Source organism: Phyllostomus discolor, chromosome 5, assembly GCF_004126475.2.
Source record: "Phyllostomus discolor isolate MPI-MPIP mPhyDis1 chromosome 5, mPhyDis1.pri.v3, whole genome shotgun sequence".
Taxonomy (NCBI): domain Eukaryota; kingdom Metazoa; phylum Chordata; class Mammalia; order Chiroptera; family Phyllostomidae; genus Phyllostomus; species Phyllostomus discolor.
This window is the reverse complement of record NC_040907.2, coordinates 36,905,202-36,929,435: the sequence shown is the minus strand read 5'-3', so window position 1 is coordinate 36,929,435 and position 24,234 is coordinate 36,905,202. Positions and strand designations below refer to the sequence as shown.

Sequence of the window (24,234 nt, the reverse complement as noted above, 5' to 3'; positions counted from 1 at the left end):
ACACTGAAACTGATCCTAGCAAATAAAATTAAAAGAAGGTAATTCTTAACTGCTGAGAAACACTGGTCAGACCATTCAAAGTCTTAAACTGCTACCTGGAAGGTACACTTGCCATGATGAAGTTTACCAGTAATATTTGTAATTATAGTTGGAAATAAAATTTTTGTGTGATTGGTGGTAGATTTTTTTTTTAGCTGTTTGATACTAGTACATTAAGGTAAAATAATTTTTTAAAAATCCCTAAAGGAGATTTGCCAGGGATTTTAGGCAAAATGATGCTAAAGATTTCTTTGGAAATGTGCAGAATAAGTAAAATGTATTTTATGGACAGTGAGTGTACTATCTTTGTTCTGCTTCCTCAGATATGCATTACTTAAAATAGGAGACTTCCTGGGCTTTTGCCATATTTTCCAACATGGAAGATGCTTGAAATCTAATGCAGGAGGTTGAGGGGTTTCCTGCTATATTTACAGCCCTGAAAAGGTATTTATTAAATGTTAAATTAAGATCAGGTGTATTTACTGCTACTTTTTTCATATTAAAGCTTCAGCATCCCTAAGAATCCTAAGTGTTGGAGTTAACTTATTTGTTAATGAGAAACCTGGTCCAGTGTATGCTTTTGTGTTAAAATGTGACTTGGAACATTGAAGATTTTCTTTAAAAGTTCGTCTTCAGGTATTTCATCTCCATTTCAGGTTTTAGAGTTATGAGGCGTACAGGGTGTTCAGCTCATTTTACTTTTGAGTATATTTGAAGTTTTCATTAAAAAGAAAACAGTCTGTGACTAGAGACCACCCCAACTCAGCCTTCCTTCCTAAAGGAAAGCACCATATGACTTGACAAGATATTTAATGGGCAATAAACTTCAGTGAACGTAGGTTTTGCTTATACAAGACGGTGTTGTATACTGTAATTTTCAGCATCTCACTTGTCCCTCCTTCAGGATCGTCAATGTTGAATAATTGGCAAAAAAAAAAAAACTGTTCCTAGTTGAAAAATAGAAAGCTCTTAAGTTTGTAATGTATGTGTTGGTACACGCGCAAAACCTAGACATGTGTCCAGACCAGGAATCGAACCAGTGGACTTTTGGTTTGCCGGATGACACTCAACCCACTGAGCCACACCAGTCAGGGCAAATTTGCAAACATTTCATAGAAATTTCAAGTTTACAAAGTTTTTTATTGAAATTCATTGCAGAGCAGTTGAAAAGGGCAAAAATTATTCAGTTATATGCAGTGTTCTGTATAATGTTTAATGGCATAAAGACAATATTTTCCCATGAGTATTAATTGTGTACTATTTGTGTAATTTATTTGTTCAATACCCTGAGATGAACATTTTTACTATTTTTTTTAAATATATAAAAGTATATGTAAAATGTTGATGGGTTAAAGCTATTTATTAGGATTTTTTTTCCAGTTATAGTGTACAAACATTATATTAGTTAAGGTGTAAAACATAGTGATTAGACATTTATATCTTATGAAGTGATCACCAAGGTAAGTCTAGTACCCATCTGACAACAGTTATTACAATATAATGGACCATGTTCCCTACACTGTACATCTCCATGACTATTTTTATAGTTGGCAATTTGTACTACTTAATCCCTTTCACTTTTTTCACTCATCCCACTCCAATGCCCCCTCTCATCTGGAAACTTTGTCAGTTTGCTCTCTGTATCTGAGTTTGTTTTTGTTGAGTTTATGGTTTTTTGTTTTTAGATTTAATGTCTTAGTGAAATAATACAGTATTTGTCTTTCTCTTCTGATTTCACTTTGCATATCTTTGAAGTCCATTTATGTTGTCCCAAATGGCGAGATTTCATTCTTTATTATGGCTAAGTAAAAAGTTCCATTGTACCATTGTATATATGCATTACATCTTCTTCATCCATTCATCTGTCAATGGGTACCTAGGTTGCTTCCTTATCTGCCTCTTGTAAATAATGCTGCAGTGAACATAGGGATGCACATACCTTTTTAAAATAAATCCTTTGGATTTCTTCAGATACATATCCAATAGTGAAGTGAAATTCCTGGGTCACATCAGCTATTTTTAATTTCTGAAGGAACTTTGTAATGTTTCATAATGGGTGTACCAATTTATAATCCCACCAAGAGTGCAGAGGTTCCCTTTTTTCCACATCCTTGCCAACACTTGATTTATTGATAATACCTGTTCCGACAGATGATCTCATTGTGGTTTTGATTTGCTTTTCCCTGATCAGTGAGGTTGAGCATCTTTTCATGTGTCTGTTGACCACTTGTATGTCCCCATTGGAGGAACACCTATTCATGTCCTCCATTTTTAACTTGTTTCTTTGATGCTAACTTGTATGAGTTCTTGATATGTTTTAGATATTAATCCCTTAATTGGATATATCATTTACAAATAATTTTCCCTATTTAGTAGATTGCCTTTTTGTTGTAGGTGGTTTCTTTTGCAGTGCAAGAGTTTTGATGTAGTACCATCTGTTCCTTTTTGCTTTTGTTTTTGCCTTATGAGACATATTTAAAAAAACATGGCTGGGACCACATCCATGTTTGTTTCCTGTGTTTTCCTCTAGGAGGATTATGGCCTCGGGTCTTATATTTCGGTTTGTCTTTAATTCACTTTTTATTTTTGTATATGGTGTAAGTAGTCTACTTTTATTTCTGGGGTAGAGCTGTTTTTGTGTTTGCTTTTATATTATGGTGACTTCTTACACATGGGATTATTAGGTAAAAAGGATAAAAATCCCAAGATTCCTGTGACATAGTGCCAAATCACCATCCAGAAAAGTGGTTACCAATTTACATTTCCAACAAATAATATATAAAATGTGTAGGTAAGCTTATGAAAAAGCTTTGAACTCCAAATTCATTTTCCTTTACAGGATAATTTAAATGTTTACTTAAAAAAATAAGGTGAGCTAAAACATTTAATAGTCCATCAGCCAGAAATAAATACTATTATCTGGAGAATTTTATTCATTCCAGCCATCTCTCCTTAAATAGAGACATATGTAAAAAGTGGGCTCATGTGCTGTATTGAGTAAATATAGCAAATTAATTTTACTTGGATTTAACAAGAAAAATATGAAGGTGACAAAATGCTCAACTTTAAAATTTTTTATGAGAACCTAGTTCTAAGTTGAGGACAATTATTTTAATTAGATGGTATATATGATTCCTATTATGAGAAATGAAATTAGCACAGAGTTTCTCTCCTTCCTGGCTGTATTATTCCTATATAGACAATGTTCAAATACTAAACCATTTCTCATATTTATTGGAAGTTTCTACAATATTCACGACCACTCCTTTTACTACTACTTTTTTCCTATGTCCTTAATTTGATTCATTTCTTGCTCGGCTAATTTCATAGATCACAGTTCTTTCTGAAGTAACTTTTAAGTTTTTGCATCCTTGAGAATGTCTGCTCCCTTTATATTTTAAAGACAACTTGGGTTGGGTATAAAATTCCTGGCACAGTCACTGCCCCATGAAATATGCTGTAAGATCTGAGACCTTGATTTTTCCCTATGAATGATTTGATATTTTCTCTTAAACACACCAGGATATTTCTTGATAGGTTTTTATTGTTTCAGGAATTTTTTCTATTTGAATTTTTAAAAATTTGATTTGCTAACAGTTCGCATCAGGAATGTCAATTATACAGTGCAGGATTTTTTTTATCTCAGCTCTTATTCTCCATTTTTAATTTTCTCCAGCCTATTTTCTCAATGCCTTGCTTACATTTTGTTTTACAAGGTTTCATTTTTCCAGTTTTTCACATCTTCATTTTATACTCTGCCAAGCTTACTTCCCATCTCTTATCTTTTTAATGTCTGAATTCTTATATTTGCTCTTAAAACAGATTATTTTGTTACATGGTTTTTGAGTCTGTGAACTTGTTACTTTAACCTTTTGAGGGGTGACCAGCACTTCTGATCTTTGTTTTCTGATTAATGCTTATTTAAATTTAGGTCTGCTGAAAATAATTATATAAAGAGGCTAGGAAGAATGAGGCTTAACTTGGATTATTATGTCATAAGCCTCTCAGAACAATTTTGTCCCTTCATGTTTTAGTATTTACAAGTCATTCTGCCCAATGGCTAAGCTTTTAAGGCAGTACAGTTCAAATTGTGGGAAGTAAATTCAATTTAGCAGTCTGTACCCAACATTAAAAAGTGATACTATACAGAAAACACCAGAATGCATTTTGTCTCAAGGTGTAAGAATTTTTTCCTTATAAGATATGAAAAAAATGTTTTATAGGCCAAAGGTTGAAGCCATAAAGCTACAGTTTCAAGGCCTCATTTACTAAGCTAACCTAGTAGATAGATGACAGAATGGCCCTTCAGCAAACTCCATCTCTTCTACAAACCTATGATTTATCAAAACAATCTCCAGATAGATGTTCATCACGTCCCACCTACTGTTGTCTTTGTACTAACAAGAGGATAGGGACAATCTGCTTCCTGCTACAGGTTGGCTGTGCTGCCCCAATGCCTAATAAGTATGCTTTCATTTTATGTTTGGGGAAGTTTATTTTGGTATTAAAAATTGTTGGCTTTAAGACACATGAAAAATTTTCATTTTAAAGTGAACTTTAAATATTTTAACAATATACTGGATGACTTGGTTGCTCCATAGGTTATGTAGCCAAGACATTTCTTTCTACCTAAATCACTGGTAAGAAATAGCTGCTGGGACTCGAACAGATGCAAATAGAGGTGCTTATATTTAATTTTTAAAGACAGTCACATATAGTTGTACAATAAACCATAGTAGCTCTGGTGGACAACTTTTATTAGCTGAAGTGTCATCAGGAGTTAGAATCACTGGAAAATCTGAAATCACAGCATGATGCCTAAATACTTTAATATTGCTGCAAAAATCCCTCAGTTCAAGCAAGCAATAGAAATGTGCATCCTGTGGCCAGATACAGCTCCCCGGGAAAGTGGATCCATCCTGTATGAGGCAGTTGGTAGTCACAATTTTTGCTGGGACCAGAGCTGTAGGAAGCCATTGAATTACTTTTCCATTTTTAGAGGAGGAAAGGTATCATACAGGTAAACACAACTTTTTCTAGCAAAGATCCTGACACCCTTTTGATGATCAGTGCTCATGAACATTCTTCAGTCCTTACTTTGCTTCTGTGTACTTACACCTCTTCTAATTCTTTCTGAATGGTTCATTTCACTATTCCATCATGATTGCATTTGCATTTCTTCTCACCAGTGCTGCTCTTGCCTATGATTGTTACTGGCTTTTCCTACATAAACACACAATCCCTGGGCAATCTGTTCAATTCTACACATCCACAATTACCTCAACATTGTCAATTAATGGCTAGATCACTATGCTCGACTCCATTCCCTATTTCCAACTGTCTGAGGTTTATTTAGATATACCACAGCTGTCTCAAATTAAACTTTTAAGTTGAACTGAATGTGTACTCTCCCTACTACAACTCTAATTGCCCCTATAAAACCTGGTGTACTCCAACTGTATTTTCTGGCTTTGTGAATAGTACTATTTTCCAACAATTCAGGTCAGAACCCTGAGTGGTATTACTCTTCTCTCCATCAAACCTTTTCAATTTTGTTGACCTACTGCTACTGGCTAGACTAGAATAATGTCAGTTCTTGTAGAATAAAGGCTAAGCATCTTAACCTGGAATTCAAGGCTTATGTGGAAGAAACACTGAAAGAATACTCTTAAAAGGTGTTAAATTACTTTGTTGAGCTATTCAATGCCTCTGGGTTAAACAGTCCATGAGAAGACTCACATGTGCATTCTTTCCATACAAAGCTGCTGGTAATGGGTCGGTTTTCATGTTTACTGTTACTTGCTACTGCTGGAGAAAAAAAATCTGGCACTAATATGTTTTACTAACTTGACATTTCAATGCAACAACTGCACAAATCTTAGGAGTCTCAGAACAGTTCCAATTATGAAGCAAACCAAACACTAAACTACAGAATGATGGAAAATGGGTGTTTTAAATTTAATGACAAAAGGATCACTAGGTGGTCACATCCTCAAATCCTCAATGTTGGTTGTACAAAGGGGTCAAAAGCAGCCCTTGGGGAGCATAATCCCTCAAACATGGAATAGTATTAAAAAAGAGATAGAAAACTCAGCACCTCTTTCATTAAAAAAAAAAAAGGTGGAGACACTTTTAGGTAAAAAAAATTAAAATATTCTCATAGCTGCCTCGGGAGTAGATCATAACCATTCTACATGCAGAGATGCTTTCATGTCTGCAGTAGGCCATTTGAACTAAACCCAAACTGAGTCCATTACTCATTCCCTCTCCGGCTCTTCTTGTGGCTTTTCTTAGATCTGAAATGGCAACACATGACATATTATTAAATTTAACATCTGTTCAAGGAGCTAGGCAAGGACTTTTGGGGAAAACCAGGGTATGGCAACACTGATGGGGACAGAGACGTTACCCAATGTGCCTAGTGTTTTTATGTCTCACAGCAACACAATGCGCTAGCTAACATAACTATCCAAAACATACCATTGAGGAAATGACCTCTGAGAGATTGAGTGTACATAACAGTGTATAGCATATAAACATTTTTAATGAAAGCTTATCAAACGTGAGGATAACTTGGCCAATGTTATTCTCTTAAGTGATAAAAGTTGGGGTGTAAGCCCAGGTCTCCTGAGACCAAAGCTCATATACCCTTACCATTATCCAAAGCTATAATCCTACAAGGAAAAGCAAAACAATACAAACTTACATGATTCTAGGATTTTTCTAGAAAACAAGGCAATTTTATCCTAATGAAGGAGAATTCCTGACTCCATCAGAATAAGAAAATTTCAGGTGAAATTTAGTTGTGATTGGGGCATTAATTTATGAATAAAGAGCGGAAGTCTTAAGTCAAAATAGAGGTCAGTCCATACCTTTCAGGAGATTTTGAGTGGCTCCTATGTCTGTGACTGCGGTGATGACCTGGGGAAGAAAAGGCCAATGGCTGAATGAGTGTGTACTCTCCTACTTCTCCACTGTCCTTTTTACCTCCTGTAATCCCTTCCATTGGCTTAACACTTTTTTGGCCCTATGCTAGGGACTACCTCTAATTGGTAGCACCTCTCTGAACTGGTGCTCGTGTGGTAGGAAGAGAACTAAACCCAACTCATATGCATTCAGGGCTTTATGGCTAATTACACAAACATGACATTGGTTATTTACCACTACCCTGTTAGGTCTTATTCCTAAAATTTCAGATGAAGAAGCTGGCTCACCATACGAGCAAAGCTTGTACATGAGAATCAGGATATGAACTCTGATTTTCAAATTCTAAGTCCATTTCTTTTTCTTCTAAGAAGTAACACAGGCACTCCACTATTGCAGGAGGTTAACTGCTATTACATTTCTTTGTTAAGACAACCAACAGCAAAAGGCCCAAATACTATACCCGGGGACTTGGAGCGGGATCTGTGCCGTCTGTCTCGGGACCTGCTCCGGTGACGTCGTGGACTCTTGCTCCGATGCCTTTCTCGGCGGGGGGAGGGGCTGTGGAAATGACTGGTCAGACTCCTACATCTGACAATATATTCACAGCAGCCTCCCTCCCTAAATCCCTAGCCTTCATTACAAATCCCTAAAGGCCTACCTCCTCCTTTTGGGAGACCGACTCCGCCTATGGAAAGAAAACAGGAAAAAGAGCCTTAGTAGGTAGGTGCCTTGGATGTTGTAGATTGCAAAAAACTGCCCCAATTCCTAACCCGTCTGTTATCCAGCTGCTTAGTCATGTAACTTTTTGGCACCCCTCCCACTCCAAGTGACTCACTGTGGCCAATGGGGTATTTACAAATGTGATACCACCATATAGTGGAAAGAAACTTGCATGACTGGTCTTGTTTGCTCTTGAATCCTACCACTGCCATGAGAACATACCTAACCTAGCCCATCATGAGACATACACAGAGAAGAGATGAACTGCCCCAGTTATTCTAGCTAAGCCTATCCTATACTTGCCAACAGACTGCAAAACAGGTACGTGAACATAACATACTAAAAAACTGCCTATCCTATTAGCCCTGGCTGGCGTAAGCTCAGTGGATTGAGCGCGGGCTGAGAACCAAAGTGTCACAGGTTCGATTCCCAGCCAGGGTACATGCCTGGGTTGCAGGCCATAGCCCCCAGCAACCGCACATTGATGTTTCTCTCTCTCTCTCTCTATCTCCCTCCCTTCCCTCTCTAAAAATAAATAAATAAAATATTTAAAAAAACAACAACAAAAAACTGCCTATCCAAGACCAGTTTGTATCATTGACTACAGACTTGTGAACTTAAATAAATGGTGATTGTGTGACACTGAAGTTTTGTGGGTATTTTCCAGTAGCTAATATTGGGCAAGCAAATATTCTCCACAGACTTGGCATGCTCCCTTCCCTGAAGTCCAGAGCACTACAGTGCTTAAAGTCTCTCTGGAAGAGGCAAATGACTAGGGCCTTACCTTCTGGGAGACCGGCTCCTACTTCTCCTGTAGCGCAGTGTGGGGGAGCGACGGGGCTTATCCAAGTCTCGGTAGCTTCTCCGGCGGTGATCAGGTGATGGTACTCTCTCCAACTGGAAATGAGATGGATGGATCAGTGATGAGCACAGGCTTACATAAAACCATCATAGAAACACTGCTACACTACCCTGGCCATCCTGTCTGAAATCCTACCTTCAAGTGATTTCAAAAACAGTACTTTGTATACAGAGAGATAACACTGAGGAGAAAAAATTTCCAAAAAAAACCCCCACCCCCCACAAAACTTTCCAATAATCCCATTACTGTTCTAGTGTTGGTACAACTATTCTGGAACTTTTTCAGAGCAGTGAGAGGTAAGTAATTATATTCAATTCCTTAGGAAGTTGGCTTTCCAATGCAAAAGAAAATATACAAGGTCATTAAGATTAAGTAAAACTCCTAGTGTACTTCAATCACACACAAAATTTCCCCCAAGCTCAGCCAACTAATAAAGGCCTAGTAACACTGACTAAACAAACAGCAACAAGCACTTAAAGTGCCTAAGTTGTGGTATCTAAATATCCTATCTTGTTAGTAAATGGAACCAAGGGCTCCCTGGAAAAGGGATAATTCCAAGTTGGGGGCAGAAGCTATTAAGACATGACTAGAACATACTGCCATTATAATTTCACTAATATGTGGAATCTAATGAACAAACTGAACAAGCAACATAAAGACATTTTTAGCAGGCTTGACAGCTCTTGGAGGGAGGTGTTATGGGGTCCAAGTATTGAGCAAAAAGGAAAAAAGGACTCATGGACATGGACAAAACTGGTGATCATGGCAAGGAGGTGGGTATAAGGGGTATAAATGCTAATAAAAAAAGTACAAAAAATTTTCTAAAAAAGGACATAATGTCATAACAGAAAGCAAGAAGGCTGAGCCTATGATTGTATCAACATTTCATGAGGCAAGCTGAGGGACCCCCCGGCCAAAGACAGGATAATTTGAACATCGAGAGGAATAACAATGATTCAAAATAAATCAAATTTGCTTAGATCTATGAATCCACAAAGTTACCAGGGACAAAAAGGCATTCGTCATTTTGGGAGGACATTCAAGAATCAACTTATTTTAAAAACTGATTAACAGCCCTGGCTGGTGTGGCTCAGTGGACTGACTGCTGGCCTGTGAACCAAAAGGCCGCTGGTTCAATTCCCAGTCAAGGCACATGCCTGGGTTGGGAGCATGTGAGAGGCAACCCATTGATGTCTCTTCTCTCACACTGATGTTTCCCTCCTTCCATCCCTCCCTCTGTCTCTGAAAGTAAATAAAATCTTTCAAAAAACCTGATAAACTGGCTATGAGTTGATCACTATGAGTTGATCACTGTTGAAGCTAGGCAGACAGGTAAATTGAGGCACAGTCTCTCCACTTTGGTATGTCATTAAAATTTTCCATTCACTCACCACAGAGAAACACCTCAGCTTTGTATGGCTTTGGATTCACGAATGATTGTGCTTCGTTTTGCACTAAACTTGAAGGGAGACTGATGGCTCAGAGTGACACTTCCATCTATAATGTTTCAGTATCGATAAGGCAGCATTTCTTACATTACCCCCTAGCCTTTTTGTGTCCATATATTGTTGCTGTAATTTTAATCACCAATGTTTTAGAGCCTTCTTTTTTAACTTATAAGCATTTCTACATCAGTGTATACTTTTCTTAACAGTTTAGATGGCTGCCTAATACGCTGGTGAGTTGATATGTTAGGTTATTTCACTGCTCCCTTACACTTTGTTTCCAACTTTTCAACATTGTAATTAATATGAAAGAATGTGACCATGCAGTAGGCACTTCTTTTTTCTAAACCAGGCTTAGTTCTTAGGATAGTCCAATTATAAACAGTATTTTTGTCCCAAGTATTTAATAACTTTATTTAATAATGTTTTATTAAATAGTATTTAATGAGTAAGTATTATCATAATTGTTAGGTAATTACAATGCCCCAATACTATGCTAAGGGCTTTATATTATCTCATTTAATACTCATTAACAGTCCTAAGAGAAAGGTATCAGTATCCTTTACAGAGAAGACTGAGATGATATAATTTGCACAAGATTATACCACTATATATAGCAGAGCTAGGATATGAACCAAGGACTAATTAACTCTAAAGCCTATACTGTTACTAAATACTGTGTTTTTCTTTGTTAAAGTTAAAAAAAAAAAAAGGCACCATTCGCATTTCCTATAAATATTCCTCCTCCACCCTTAAGCTCCCAGGTACCTCACCTTCTCATCTTCCTCTTCCTCCTCTTCACTGGACTCCACATCATCCATGTCCTCTTCTAGAGCGCTAACCCGAGGCTCCAATTGCTCAGCTTCCTCTAGCACGTAGCGTTTCTAAACAGAACACAAGAGTGTTAGGGGGCCTTATTATCTCTTCTGTGTCCCCAACACTGGGCTTCTGAGATTGACAGAAAAACTACGGTGCCACAGCTAAAATATTAATAGATTTTTCTGTAAAATAAAAGTTACACTTTTCATTTTACCAATAACTTGACTGATTTGGATATTTTGAGTATGTCAGCTATTTCCTATGTGGTACAACACTGATTGTTCTGTGTCTTGATTTAATTTTTTTATCAACTTCAACTGGTCTACCTGACTGTGGATCATCATCCAAAGAGAAATCTCCAGCACGAAACTTTGCAAACCACTTTTGACAAGTTTGATCAATTACAGGACCTTTTCCACACACTGAACAATTCTATTTTTTACCTTTCAGTTGTTTTTTTTTTTTTAACCTTTCTTGGGATAATAAAGCATAATATGCCAAATGTGGATTTTCTCCCATCTTCAATATTAAGTAACTCCACAAAAATTTACCAATTTTGGTGAGTTTTTTAAAAAATGCACGCTGATATGACAGCTGTCACAACACAACCTAACAAAATTATTTCAAATGAAGTTAAAGACAACTATGCTCTACCAGAGCCATGTTACATAAAAAACAAAAACTTTTTGGCCAACCCAATAATTTCAAAACATCCTGGGTAGTTTATGATTGTCCTGAGGAGTTTAACATACCTGAAATTTACATGGTCTTTTAAGTTGCCCTATAAACAGATAAAAGCTGGAGGGAACATCTCCATTTTCTGCTGGCTCTATTACCTGTGGTCATACTCTAAGGTCACTGGAATAGCTATACCTATCAGGATAGGTACAGCCTTGAATACAAAAAAAAAAAAATCCCATGAACTTCATATACAAAGGCCGTAAGTTCATGGCTTAGACCATACTGGCTGATAGTTCTGCAGGAGAGGCTCAGATCAGAATCTACCCCAAGAGATCCACCGAGGCTTAGCCTAGTGTGAGGGCTGAAGAGTACCTTGGGCCCTGCTTTAAAGTAGCACCAACTCTCTATTATACACAAGACTCAGAGAGCTAGCTGTCTAGAGTCATGCATTTTTATTTATTTTTTATTGTTCAAGTACACTTGTCTCCACTTTCCCCTGCCCCACCCAACCCGAATCATGCATTTTTAACACAGCACATAAACAATTCATCTGGTTCCATTTTCTTCTGAGATGTGGCTTAGCAGTACTTATTGAATAACGGAGAACCTGAAAGGCAACAATAAGTTCAAAACTGCCAAACAGACTAGTTGGGTAAAATAAGATCCCTTATCATTTCCTTGTGCAAAGCATGTAAAGAATGTTGGAGAGCCCTAGAACAAAAAGTAAGATTTGTATTCTACTTAGCTCTCTCTCATTCCTAATAAAATTCTATAAAAATTGGGAAAACTCTGACAAAGATGCCACTCAGCAAAACCAATCCAATTCTTCAGAACAGTGCTTTCTAGTCGCAGAATCACCACAGCTGGGGATCTAGGACTGCATCATAGAGGGTACCCAGAATCCCTAATGCTCAGAGTTGGAAGTGACTAGTTTAAATATTAATTCATAGCATTTATGTTTGATGAAATTAGAATTCATTCCATGGCAGCTCCTTGCCAATGCCAGGGTACATCAGAAACTAAACTGACAACCTATGGGTTGCTTAGTAACAGAATCAGAGACACAGGTAGTCTTAAGGGCCACTACATCCAGGACATGCAAGAGGCCCATACTATGATACATCTGTTGGTGATATACATCAGTCATTTCAACTTCTTCTGAGTCCTGTTGTGTAGTCTTCTAGACTCTATGCACATAATCTCACTTTATCAGTAGGATTGCTGCTTATAGCTGACTGGGCTTTAGAACCCTTAGCTGCTATAACCTGATTGCAATTACAGGTATTACATTTCTTGGAGTATTTTCAAATACGAGAGCAGACAATAGTAATAATAACTAATGTAGCCCACAGTAATGTGAGAATTGGGTCCCAAAAGCAAGTTTTCTTTTTTAATTATATTTTATTATGCTATCAGTTATCTCATTTTTTTCTCCCCTTTATTCCTGCCATGTACCCCCCACCCCCCATGATTCCCCACCCCCTTAGTTCATACTCATGGGTTCTACATGTAAGTTTTTTGGTTTCTCCATTTTTTATACTGTTCTTAACCTCCCCCTATCTACGTTGTACCTATCAATTATGTTTCTTATTCCATGTACCTTTTCCTCCATTCTTCCCCCGATAACCCTGCATGTGATCTCCATTTCTGTGATTCTGTTCCTGTTCTAGTTTTTTTTTTTTTTAACGTTCAGTTGTGAGTTTGTCATCATTTTACTGTACATAATTCTGATCTTTTTCTTAGATAAGTCCCTTTAACATTTCATATAATAAGGGCTTGGTGATGATGAACTCCTTTAACTTGACCTTATCTGGAAAGCACTTTATCTGCCCTTCCATTCTAAATGATAGCTTTGCTGGATAGAGTCATCTTGGATGTAGATCCTTGCCTTTCATGACTTGGAATACTTCTTTCCAGCTCCTTCTTGCCTGCAAGGTTTCTTTCGAGAAATCAGCTGATAGTCTTATGGGAACTCCTTTGTAAGTAACCGTCTCCTCTCTTGCTGCTTTTAAGATTCTGTCCTTATCTTTAACCTTGGATAATGTAATTATGATGTGTCTTGGTGTATGCTTCCTTGGATTTAACTTCTCTAGGACACTCTAGGCTTCCTAGAAGTCTGTTTCCTTTGCCAGATTGGGGAAGTTCTCCTTCATTATGTTTTCAAAGGAGTTTTCAACTCCTTGTTCATCCTCTTCTCCTTCTGGCACCCAATTCGGATCAGTTGGAATGCATAAAGCATCCCGCAGGTTCCTAAACCTCTCATTATTTTGAATTCTTGGTTCTTCATTTTGTTCTGGTTAAATGTTTACTTCTTCCTTCTGCTCCAAATTGTTGATTTGAGTCCTGGGTTCCTTCCCTTCACTGTTGGTTCCCTGTATATATTTCCTTATTTCACTTTGCATAGCCTTCACTTTTTCCTCTATTTTGTGACCATACTCAACCATTTCTGTGAGCATCCTGATTACCAGTTTTTTGAACTGTGCATCTGACAGGTTAGGTAACACTTCATTGCTTAGTTTTATTTTTGGAGCTTTTATATGTTCTTTCATTTGGTCCATATTTCTTTGTCTCAGCGTACCTGTTAGGTTGTAAGGGGTGGAGCCTTAGGTATTTCCGGGGATAGGGCAACCCACATTGCTGCTTTGTGGCACTGTCTGTGTGGAAGGGGTCTGAGAGGGCAAGGCCACTTGCTCGGCTCTCCACCAGCTTTCAGTCACTTCCCCTGCTGCTCACAACCAAATTGGGCCCTTCTGGTGCTGATTCCCAGGCGGGTGGGTTTGTGCACATTCTAGGACCCTGTGGGTCTCTCCAATGAACTCTCCTGTGAGGCTGGGAGAGTCTCCCACTGCCGCAATCCACACAGGTTTTTACAGCCAGAGGTTTTGAGGCTTTCTTTTCCATGCTGGAAGCCTGTGTTGTGCAGTCTGCCTCTCTCCCCAGTTGTTCCTCCTGGTTTATCTGCACGCAAATGTGGGACTGCTAGCCACCACCTTGCCATCCTCTCCACCCTGACTGCCCATCTCCACCCCTCCTACCAGTCTGGATGAATGTTTCTTCTTTAACTCACTGGTTGTTATCCTTCCTACAGTTCGATTTTCTGGCAGTTCTGGTTGTTTTTGGTTTTCAAATTTTTTGTTGTCCTTCTTTTGGTTGTGTGAGGAGGCAAAGTGTATCTACCTATGTCTCTATCTTGGCTGGAAGTCATGTTTTCTAATTTGACATCCCATTCTCTTCACTATTTAGCCTAGACTAACCAGGATGGAACAGGAGAGATATGGCACTCATTCAACAATTAAAAAAAACAAAAACAAAAAACAACTATTGACACATGCCAACAATATAGATGAATTGCAAAATAATTATGCTGAATGAGAAAACTGATAAAAATGAGAATGTACTGTATTAATTCCAAAATGCAAACTATTGTGACAGGTAGCACATGTATCAGTGGTTGCTAAGAGGTGAGGGGAGGGATTACACAGAAGGAAACTTTGGGGTGATGGATATGTTCACTACTCTTGACTGTGGTGACAGTTTAAAGGGTATACACACATAGGTAAAAACTTACCAGACTGTAATACTTTAAACATATGTACTTTATTCCATGTCAATTGCACCTTAATAAAGCTATTTAAAGGAAAATCTCAATTTTGCTCAAACAAAATCTCAATCTCAAGCCCCACAGGTAACTTAGAGAAAAAGAAGCTACCCTGGTTGGGATATGTAGGCTTGTCTCCTCTTATTTCTTTCAGTAGCCTTAAAAAAATCCCATAGGGCAATTTAGAGACCACTGAGGTAGTCTGACTTTTCCACATTATAAATGGGAAAAATAAGACCAGGTCTCAAAGCTGTAATAATAACCCAGCTGTACTAATAACCCAGAAATTCAGGTCTCCTAATTCCCTGTTCAGTCATCTCTCCATTCTCTCTTTAGAAGTCTCCACATTCCCTTTCTCTTCAAGCTACCTACTGTATCTGTTTTCCCTTTGTATTTTCAACAGTTTTAAAATCATACTCTGTCAAAACCATTCCTGAAAGGTGCTTCATGGACAATCCTTTATCTCTGGGAAAGGGAAGCAGGATGATTACAATGCTATTTTAGGGGTTAAGATTTTAGTGTTCCACTCTTGACCCTCCTTTCACCTGTTTTATATCCTGAATTTTTATATGAAGCTCAGTTTGAGCAATGTTGCTTAAAAAGTTTTAAAAAATTGAGCTTACCAAGCTCCAGCCAAAGGAGAAGGGCGTTAAGTAAAGAGGTCTCTATACCATGGCTTTTATAAAGCAGACTGCTTGCAAATTGGTGGTAAAGCACCAAGGAAGCAAGTGGCTACCAAGGCTGCTCAAAAGAGTGTGCCCTCTACTGGAGGGCTGAAGAAACCTCATCATTATAGGTCGGGTACTATGGCATTCCTGAAATTAGATGTTATCAGAAATCCACTGAACTGCTGATTTGCAAATCCCTTCCAGTGCCTGGTGCAAGAAATAGCTCAGGACTTCAAAACAGATCTGCATTTCCAGAGTGCAGCTATTGGTGCTTTGCAGGAGGAAACTGAAGCCTATGTGGTTGGCCTTTTTGAAGACCCAGCCTGTGTGCTATCCATGCCAAACATGTAACAGTTACGTCAAAAGACATCCAGCCAGCACGCCGCATATGTGGAAAACGTGCTTAAGGATCCACTATGATGAAAAACATTTCATTCTTTAAAAAAAAAATCTCTTCTTCCTGTTATTGGTAATTCTGAATGTTAGATCTCTTTTTTCCATGGGATCAAGAGGCACCTAAGTATATGACTGCAAGTTAAAAAAAATAGGGGACAGATATCAGGCATTGGCAGCTTTTCCATTTTCATGTGTGTGGATTTTTAAAATATAAATGTAGAGACATAAAGCATTAATGCAAGTCAAGATGTTTCAGTGAACAAGTTTCAGCAGTTCAACGTTATAACAATATAAATAAACTTGTTAACTTTTTCTGGACAATGCCACCATTTAGATTTTTTAAAAACAAGTAAATTTCTTTTTTAAAAATTATTTCCTACTTTTCAGGAAAAAATTATTTCCTACTTATTTATTTATTTTTAGAGAGGGAAGGGAGGGAGATAGAGATAGAGAGAGAGAAAAATCAATGTGCAGTTGCTGGGGGTCATGGCCTGCAACCCAGGCATGTACCCTGACTGGGAATTGAACCTGCAACACTTTGCTTTGCAGCCCGAGCTCAATCCACTGAGCTATGCCAGCCAGGGCTAGATGTTTCAGTGAACAAGTTTCAGCAGTTCAACGTTGTAACAATATAAATAAACCTGTTAACTTTTCCTGGACAATGCCATCATTTAGATTTTTAAAAAACAAGTAAATTTCTTATTGATGGCTACTAAATGGTGTTTGTAGTATTTTTATCAGAGTAGATTCTATCCATTCACTCTACCTTTCTGAGCTGTCATACATGCAAGTATGTTTTTAACATTGTCTGCCTTCTGTACTGTTCCTGTAAGTTTGCTAATAAAATACATTAAATTATCAAAAAAAAGTTTTAAAAAATTTACCATAGATATAGTCTCCTTGGTAGAAAAAAGTTTTCTTGTGTTAAGTGTTCACTTTTAAAGCCCTACCCTTCAAATGATCTGCTTTCCCCTCCCCCATATATGAGAGGAAATGTTTTCACAGACATAAAAACTACTTATAACCCTGACTGGCGTGGCGTGGCGTGGCGTAGTCCCGCAAAGCAAAAGACTGCCAGTTCTATTTTCTGTCAGGGCACATGCCCAGGTTGCAGGTTTGGTCCCTAGTCAAGGCAGGTATGAAAAGCAACCGACTGGTGTTTCTCTCTCAGATCAATGTTTCTCTCCGCTCCCCCCCCCCAATAAATAAACAAACAAAGAAATAAATATTTTTTAAAGAGAGTACTTATTAAGAAGACTCCTGAAATCCATCAGTTTCAGTGGCTTAGTGTATGTGTGTGTCTGCCTATTTTAGGGGGGTAGAAGGGTATATCTTACCTGTAGCCGGGGCAAAATGATATCACAGACTCTCTCACTGTGTAGTAGTTCATCAATGAACTCATCTACATGCATCAGTTCAAACTCTGAAAGAAAAATCACAAGCTCAGGCCCTGACTAGAGTGGCTCAGTTGGTTGAGTGTTGGCCTGCAAAGTGAAAGGACACCAGTTCCATTCCTGGTCAGGGCACATGCCTGGGTTGTAGGCCCAATCCCCAGCTGGGGGTGTGCAAGAGGCAACTGATTCATGTTTCTCTCATACACTGTTTCTCTCATCTTTCTCCCCCCCTTTACCTTCCCCCCACCCCAAAAATAATAATAAAATCTTAAAAAAATAATAAGCTCAAGCAACTTGGAAATAAACTTAGAAGGTCAAAAAGTAAAAGTGTGAATTCTCTAAAGCCTCCCTTTCATTAGTAAAGCTATTGGAGTGTGGTAATTATACAGTGGGGACTACTGTGAAACCTGGGCTTAAACTACAGTCCTTTGAAGACCTGTCATCACCATCTATCTTCATTCATTCAACTCACTTTACTGAGACCATCTATGTGCCAGACCTCATTTAGGATCTGGGGATAATGGGATAAATGAAGCTGTCCCAATTAGCAGAAGAGACAAACACAAAAGCAAGTACAAATAGCTGTGAACCATATAGGGGTAATGTTCTTGAATAAATCATATAACTAAAGTGTAATTTCTCATGTGAACCACTATGTTTCCAAATGTAAAAAATGTATGTTTTATGGTAAATGGAGCAGTTTCAGAATTTCTATAGTAAACATTACTTTAGTTCAACAGTTCACAACCAGAGGTGATTTTGCCCCCCATCACTAGGGTGGGGAATGCTACTGACTTCTAGTGAGTAGAGGTCAGAGATGCTGTTAAATATCCTACAATGCACAGGACAGCTCCCTACAAAGAATTATCTGGCCCAAACTGCCGAAGATTAAGAAACCCTATCTTAGTTTAGTTAACATAATATAATCATAAGTAAGTAATTCTATGGTGGCCATGACCATGTCCATCTTATTCCTCATGTTGTTTTCAGTACACAGCACAGTACTTGGCATGACTTGGCACTTAACATGTATTTACTCAATGAATGAATTAATAAGTTAACAAAAGTTTAAAGTATAATTCCAAATTCTTAACCTTCTACTGCTAAATGATACATGTAACAGCAGAAAGGGGAAAAGAAAAAAAGTTACCAATCTTTTATGACACTAAGCAAGAAAAGGTTTTGACTGCATTATCCCACTTTACCACTAATAGTGTCTCTTTGTAACAGGCATGGAGCTGCACTTCGTGGATACACTTACTATTTTTCAGTGGGACTACCACATAAGTATGAGTAAATACACTTAAGTCTGTATACTGCAGTATGAAGTATAGTGCTAGAGGAGAGGCCAGTAGGAAGAACTGTGAAGATGTAACCTATGCAAAACTAACTTTGGGAAGTTTGGGAAGGCTTCTATGGAGCTCATTCTAGAGCTAGATCTTACGGGATGCAGCACATGTAGAGGGAGCACATGATATAAGGCTGGGATTAATAAAAGATGCAGCTGGAAAGGTGGGCAGACAGGGCTGGCTGGTTAAGGCCAAGAGGAAGCCAACAGTCTAATGGAGTACTCCCCAATACAGAGATAAAGGGGAATACTCACACAATGTATGTGACAATGTGAGGGCAGAGATATCTGTGAAATAAAAATTAGCTCAATGATAAAGGTTCAATCACATGGCACCATACTCACCCCCATTTCGATTCTGGCTCTTAATTTTCCTATAGTCATTGTACAGAGGCTCCAAGTACTTGTAGCAATCAATTGCAGTGCCTGTCAGTCTCATGTAAAGTGCTCCCAACATGCGAACATACCTGACAGATAAATGACAGTGAAACAACAGTTTGTAAAGAGTTTTAAAACATTGTAGAAGTTCATCCTAGAAAGTTTCTGAATTTTACAACTGGTGTTTCTCATGACAATATTGGATACAAAAGTTTTTTTTTTCTTTCCTTTGGCAGATGAGAAAGCTGCAATTTTGGAGGCAGCATGAGGCAACAAGAAGAGCTAAAATATGGAAATCTGGGTTCAAGTTCCCATTCTATCACTCACTTACTGTGGGAATTTGGGATGTGTTGTTCAACTTTCAGAGTCTATTATAGCAACTGCAAAACTAAGATAGAACCTAGGTACCTCACAGGATTGTTTTAAGAATCAAATGAGATACTGAATTTAACAGAAAATGTAAGATATATTTACTAACAATAAAATAATACATATAGGCATGAGTATATAAATTATTGCTAGGCAGCAGAATGTTGTTCTGGAAAAAATTTCAAGTCATCTTGTTTCAAATTCTGATTCCACTACTTACTAACTTTGTAACACTGGGCAAATTATTTGCTTTATCAATTTTCATAAAATGTAGATGATAGCACCTAATTTGCTGGCGTGGTAATATTAAGAAATATGTGGCCCTTACTAGGTGGCTCAGTTGGTTAAAGCATTGTCCTGATATGCCAAGATTGTGGGTTTGATCCCTGGTCAGTGCACATACAAGAACCAACCAGTGAATACATAATCAGTAGAATAACAAATCAATATTTCTTTCTCTCCCTCTAAAATTAAAAAGTATATATAAGGTACTAAGGATAGCAATATGGCACACAGTAAGTACCTAATAAGTGTTAGGTATTTTCTAGCTGTTAATGTTTAAGATTCCTTCCTTTTTCCTTTCTTTTATATCCAACTAACCATTCAAATCTCCACTTACATAATACAGTAGCAGATACAGTATCTGAAGCTTTGCCACTTTCTAGCTGTCTGACCTTGGGGAAATTACTTAACCTCTTTGTGCCCAAGTTTCCTCCATTATAATGGGGATAACATTTTCACAGGGTTGTTGTGAAGGTTAAATTATTATTTAAATCTGTTCTAGGAGGTAAATCTCTTAGAACAGAGGGTGGCACATAGTAAACTATTACTATGTATGTCTGTCATACTTGTCAATGGATAATAAAAGCAGCTCACCTATTTGCGATGTTTACTATGCAGCAAACACTGTGCTGTGAGATTTATAGCACTATCTTATGTAGTCCTCACATCAATACTGAGTTGATGTTGCTGCCTCCATTTTACAGTTAAGAAAGTAAAGCTGAGAAAATTGAGTTACTACTCTAGGGTCACAGTTAATAAGTAATAGAATCTGGCCATGACCTATATCTGACACCCAAGTTTGCCTTATCTTCCCACAGTATGTTATTTTCTTCACCCCTGAGCATCCAGTGACTTTGTGAAATATTTTTCTTGGGGAAAAGTTACCAAGACTGAAAAAGTAAAGGAGATGAATTCAATCAAGACAGACAAAACACAAACTCAAGAGTTCAAAAGCAAAAATCCTAGAGTAGAACTTTGTGGAAAAGAGATAGCTTCTTAACATTCCTCTTAACCAAAGCCAAATTCTGGACTACTGAAATTGAAGGTTTTATATTAGCTAGTCAACACTTCACTCACTTGAAGTCTTCATTTTTTATAAACTCAACAATGATATCCTTCTCCGGTTGAATCTGAAGCATCTTTAATGTCAAACACAGGAAGGGTGTTGGCTTTATGTTGCCACCATAGACGCCACCCACAAACCTTAACTCCATGGCTTTGTCGACTACGAGTTCAGCTAAAAACAAAACAAAAACAATAGACATTTTAGGGCTAAGCTTTTCCAGGTTTGAAAAAGGAGAGAAATTAGTTCAAGGTTTCATGCTTTTGAATACTCATCACCAGTTTAATATCAGAACAAGTACATATTAATAGTAATAATAATGATGATAGCAATAATAGATACTTATTTCCTATATGCTAGGTACTGAGCTAAACATTTCATATCATTTTTTATTTAATCTTCGCAGCAAACCATGATGTAAGTTCTAGCACTGCCCCTGCTTTCAGCTAAGGAAAGTGAGGGCTAAGAAAGGTTAAGTAACTTGCTCAAGGTCCACAGCCAGAAAGTAGCAAGGCCTGGATATAAATCTAAGCAGTCTGACCTCAGGGGCCATACCTGTCACCATCACATTAGAGGGAAATAGCCACATTTAGAGTTAAAAATGAGATATAAGAATGTCCAAACCCATAGAGAATTTTTATCATGATATGCCAGGAATCAAGATCTCAAACGCTCTGGAGAATGCCAGTTTTGCTTTAAAACAAAACAAAACAAAACAAACAAACAAACAAAAAAACAGCCCTGGCTGGCATAGCTCAGTGGATTGAGTGCGGGCTGCAAACCAAAGTGTCGCAGGTTCAATTCCCAGTCAGGGCACATGCCTAGGTTGCAGGCCACGGCCCCCAGCAACCACACATTGATGTTTCTCTCTCTTTCTCCCTCCCTTCCCTCTCTAAAAGTAAATAAATAAAATCTTTAAAAAAAAATTATAATTATAAAAAAAAAGAAAAGAAAAAAATAAAAAAACATTTCGAATTAAGAAGGAAACTAAGGAAGATTATATGACATTGGGAAATCTCAGATTGTATTAAAGGATAGTTAAGATTACATGTTCTGAAAAAGAGGCACACTCTGACATTTTAAAGGTGTGTTAAACTAGATGCCTAAGAACAAGAGGCAGGGGTGGCTGAAGGTGAAGTTAAAACTTTTATTAAATTAGTTACAGACCTGGGGCATGACTACCCACAATGACTTGTGCAATTCTGAATTTATTATTAGATCACACTGTGAAATTACTTTCTGTCACTGAATATGTCAGATTTATTACAGAGCCCCTTTTGCATTCACAAAAGAAAAAAAGCAGCCCTGGCTGGTGTGGCTCAGTGGATTGAGTGTCGGGCCTATGAACCAAGGGTGGCAGGTTAGATTCCCAGTCAGGGCATGTGCCTGGGTTGTGGACCAGGTCCCCATTTGGGGATGTGTGAGAGGCAACCATACACTGATGTTTCTCTCCTTTTCTCCCTCCCTGTTCTCTCTCTCAGAAAAAAAAAAAAGTAAATAAAATCTTTAAAACTGGAAAAAACCCCCACAATCAACAACTCTTCAACAACTACATACAGTGTGTAAACCTTCTCATCCATAAAATGGGATGCTAACGTTCCAATGTTGTCAAAATCAAACACTAGCTGTGTGAATTGGGGCAAGTCACTTCACCTCTCTTTGAGCTTGTCGGTTAAAGTTTAAATAATAAAGATAAAAAGTTTAAGGGCTATAGTGAGAATCAAATGTGACAATACAAATAAATGCTAATACCTACCTGACACATAGCAAATAATATATGTTACCTACCATTAACGGGAAATCACTTTATGTATCAGACCTCAAGTTCCTTTAGGATAAATTCTGTATTAATTCACTCAACATGACAGTTGACAACCTACTAGAGATACAGATAGAGGCATAAAGGAGAGGGACACAATTACTATTTTTATGGAGTTTATGGCCTGGCAAGACAGAAAGCATTGATGAGTAGTTAAATGAAGATGCAGAATATGATGAAAATATACAAGAAAATGTAACCTAATGGAGAACAAAAAGGTCCTGAGTTTACTTTTGAACTATTGAGTTAACATGTCTTTGAATTAGAGATTTAGATCTCAGGAGAGATCTGAGCTGGAGAGATAAATTTGCAGACATCTACATATACAGGATGTAACTGTGTTATGGAGTTCATTCAAGGACATAACTATGTAATGAGAAAAGGGTCCACGAGTAAACTTTACAAGACTAAAACTTTATGGCGACTCAGAGCAACAATAGGACTGGTTCGTGGGCACACGCAGCTAGCGGTGGTTGGCAGCATTGTAACAGAAGAATATTCAACAGTGTTAAAAACTAGCACCACAACTACCAGCGATTATTGAGTATATGTTATTGCATTTAATGATTAGAACAACTCTTTTAGATGGGTATTACACTCGTTTCACAACAGAGGAAGCCACGGCTCTCGGAAGTTAACAAAGATACTAAAAAGAGGAGCCAAAATTTGGATAAAGATTAAAAGACTACCTAGGAGACTTCTCTGAAGAACTAATATGTATATCAAGACCCGAACGTCGAAATACTGCAAATGATTTACATTTGGGGATAGTAAGATGGTTGGGGGAATGCTGCCTTTCCTTTAAGACTTTCGGGGTCTCCGAGTTTAACACAGCTTGGAACCCCGTAAGTTATCATTAAACATGGAACGACCCGAAGAACCCAAGTGAGACACCATTCGTAGTAAGACCCTACCACCTGTGTGCCCACAGCCCAACACAAGTCTAGGCATGTAAGAGGGGTACAGATTTTTCTGAAAGACAGATTCCTTCCAGTTTCACCCCAGGGTCCAGTCCTACCCGCGCCCAGTCAGAACTGGGCCACAACGCGGCCGATGTTGGGGTCGGTGCGCTGCCACTCACCCGTCAGCCCAAAGCACTCCTCCTTCCAGTACTTGGATTCATAGATCCGAGTCCGAATGATCTTCTCCACCAGGTACTGAGGGTTGGTGCCGTGGATGCTGTGCGCATCCTTCACCGTGCGGTTCGCCATTTTAGAACCCTCTTAGTTCTATTTCCGTCGGGCCCTTTAGTGCGTCATACCCAGCTTTTAAAAACACACACAAACGCAGAAAGGTGGAGAAGGTCTCACTTAGATAGCTCGGGCGACCATCTTGAAATCGGAAGTGCCGCAGCGTAAGGAACTTCCTTCTGCAAACGGCGGCGCTGAGAGAATCGATGATGGCCGCTGCACGTTGGCGTAAGTAC

The 24,234-nt window shown here is 38.2% G+C and overlaps 1 protein-coding gene across 1 annotated transcript; it reads right to left on the bottom strand.

Annotated features, from left to right (window-relative positions):
• Positions 1 to 1,986: 1,986 nt before the first annotated feature.
• On the bottom strand, positions 1,987 to 24,227 carry PRPF38A (pre-mRNA processing factor 38A). Its single transcript, XM_028511827.2, has 10 exons — positions 23,890 to 24,227; positions 21,004 to 21,163; positions 19,243 to 19,364; positions 17,493 to 17,578; positions 10,767 to 10,877; positions 8,471 to 8,583; positions 7,625 to 7,651; positions 7,427 to 7,524; positions 6,912 to 6,960; positions 1,987 to 6,335 (listed from the first exon to the last, which is right to left on the bottom strand). The coding sequence occupies exons 1-10, from the start codon at positions 24,017 to 24,019 to the stop codon at positions 6,293 to 6,295; spliced, it is 939 nt and encodes a 312-aa protein (XP_028367628.1). The 5' UTR covers positions 24,020 to 24,227; the 3' UTR covers positions 1,987 to 6,292.
• Between the last annotated feature and the right edge of the window lie 7 nt (positions 24,228 to 24,234).

Coding starts and splice junctions, on each gene's coding strand:
- PRPF38A (XM_028511827.2), bottom strand. CDS start 24,019: ATGGCGAACCGCACGGTGAAGGATGCGCACAGCATCCACGGCACCAAC. Junction 8,584..10,766: donor AGGAAGAGGAAGATGAGAAG/GTGAGGTACCTG, acceptor TCTCATTTCCAG/TTGGAGAGAGTACCATCACC. Junction 7,525..7,624: donor CGGTCTCCCAAAAGGAGGAG/GTAGGCCTTTAG, acceptor TCATTTCCACAG/CCCCTCCCCCCGCCGAGAAA.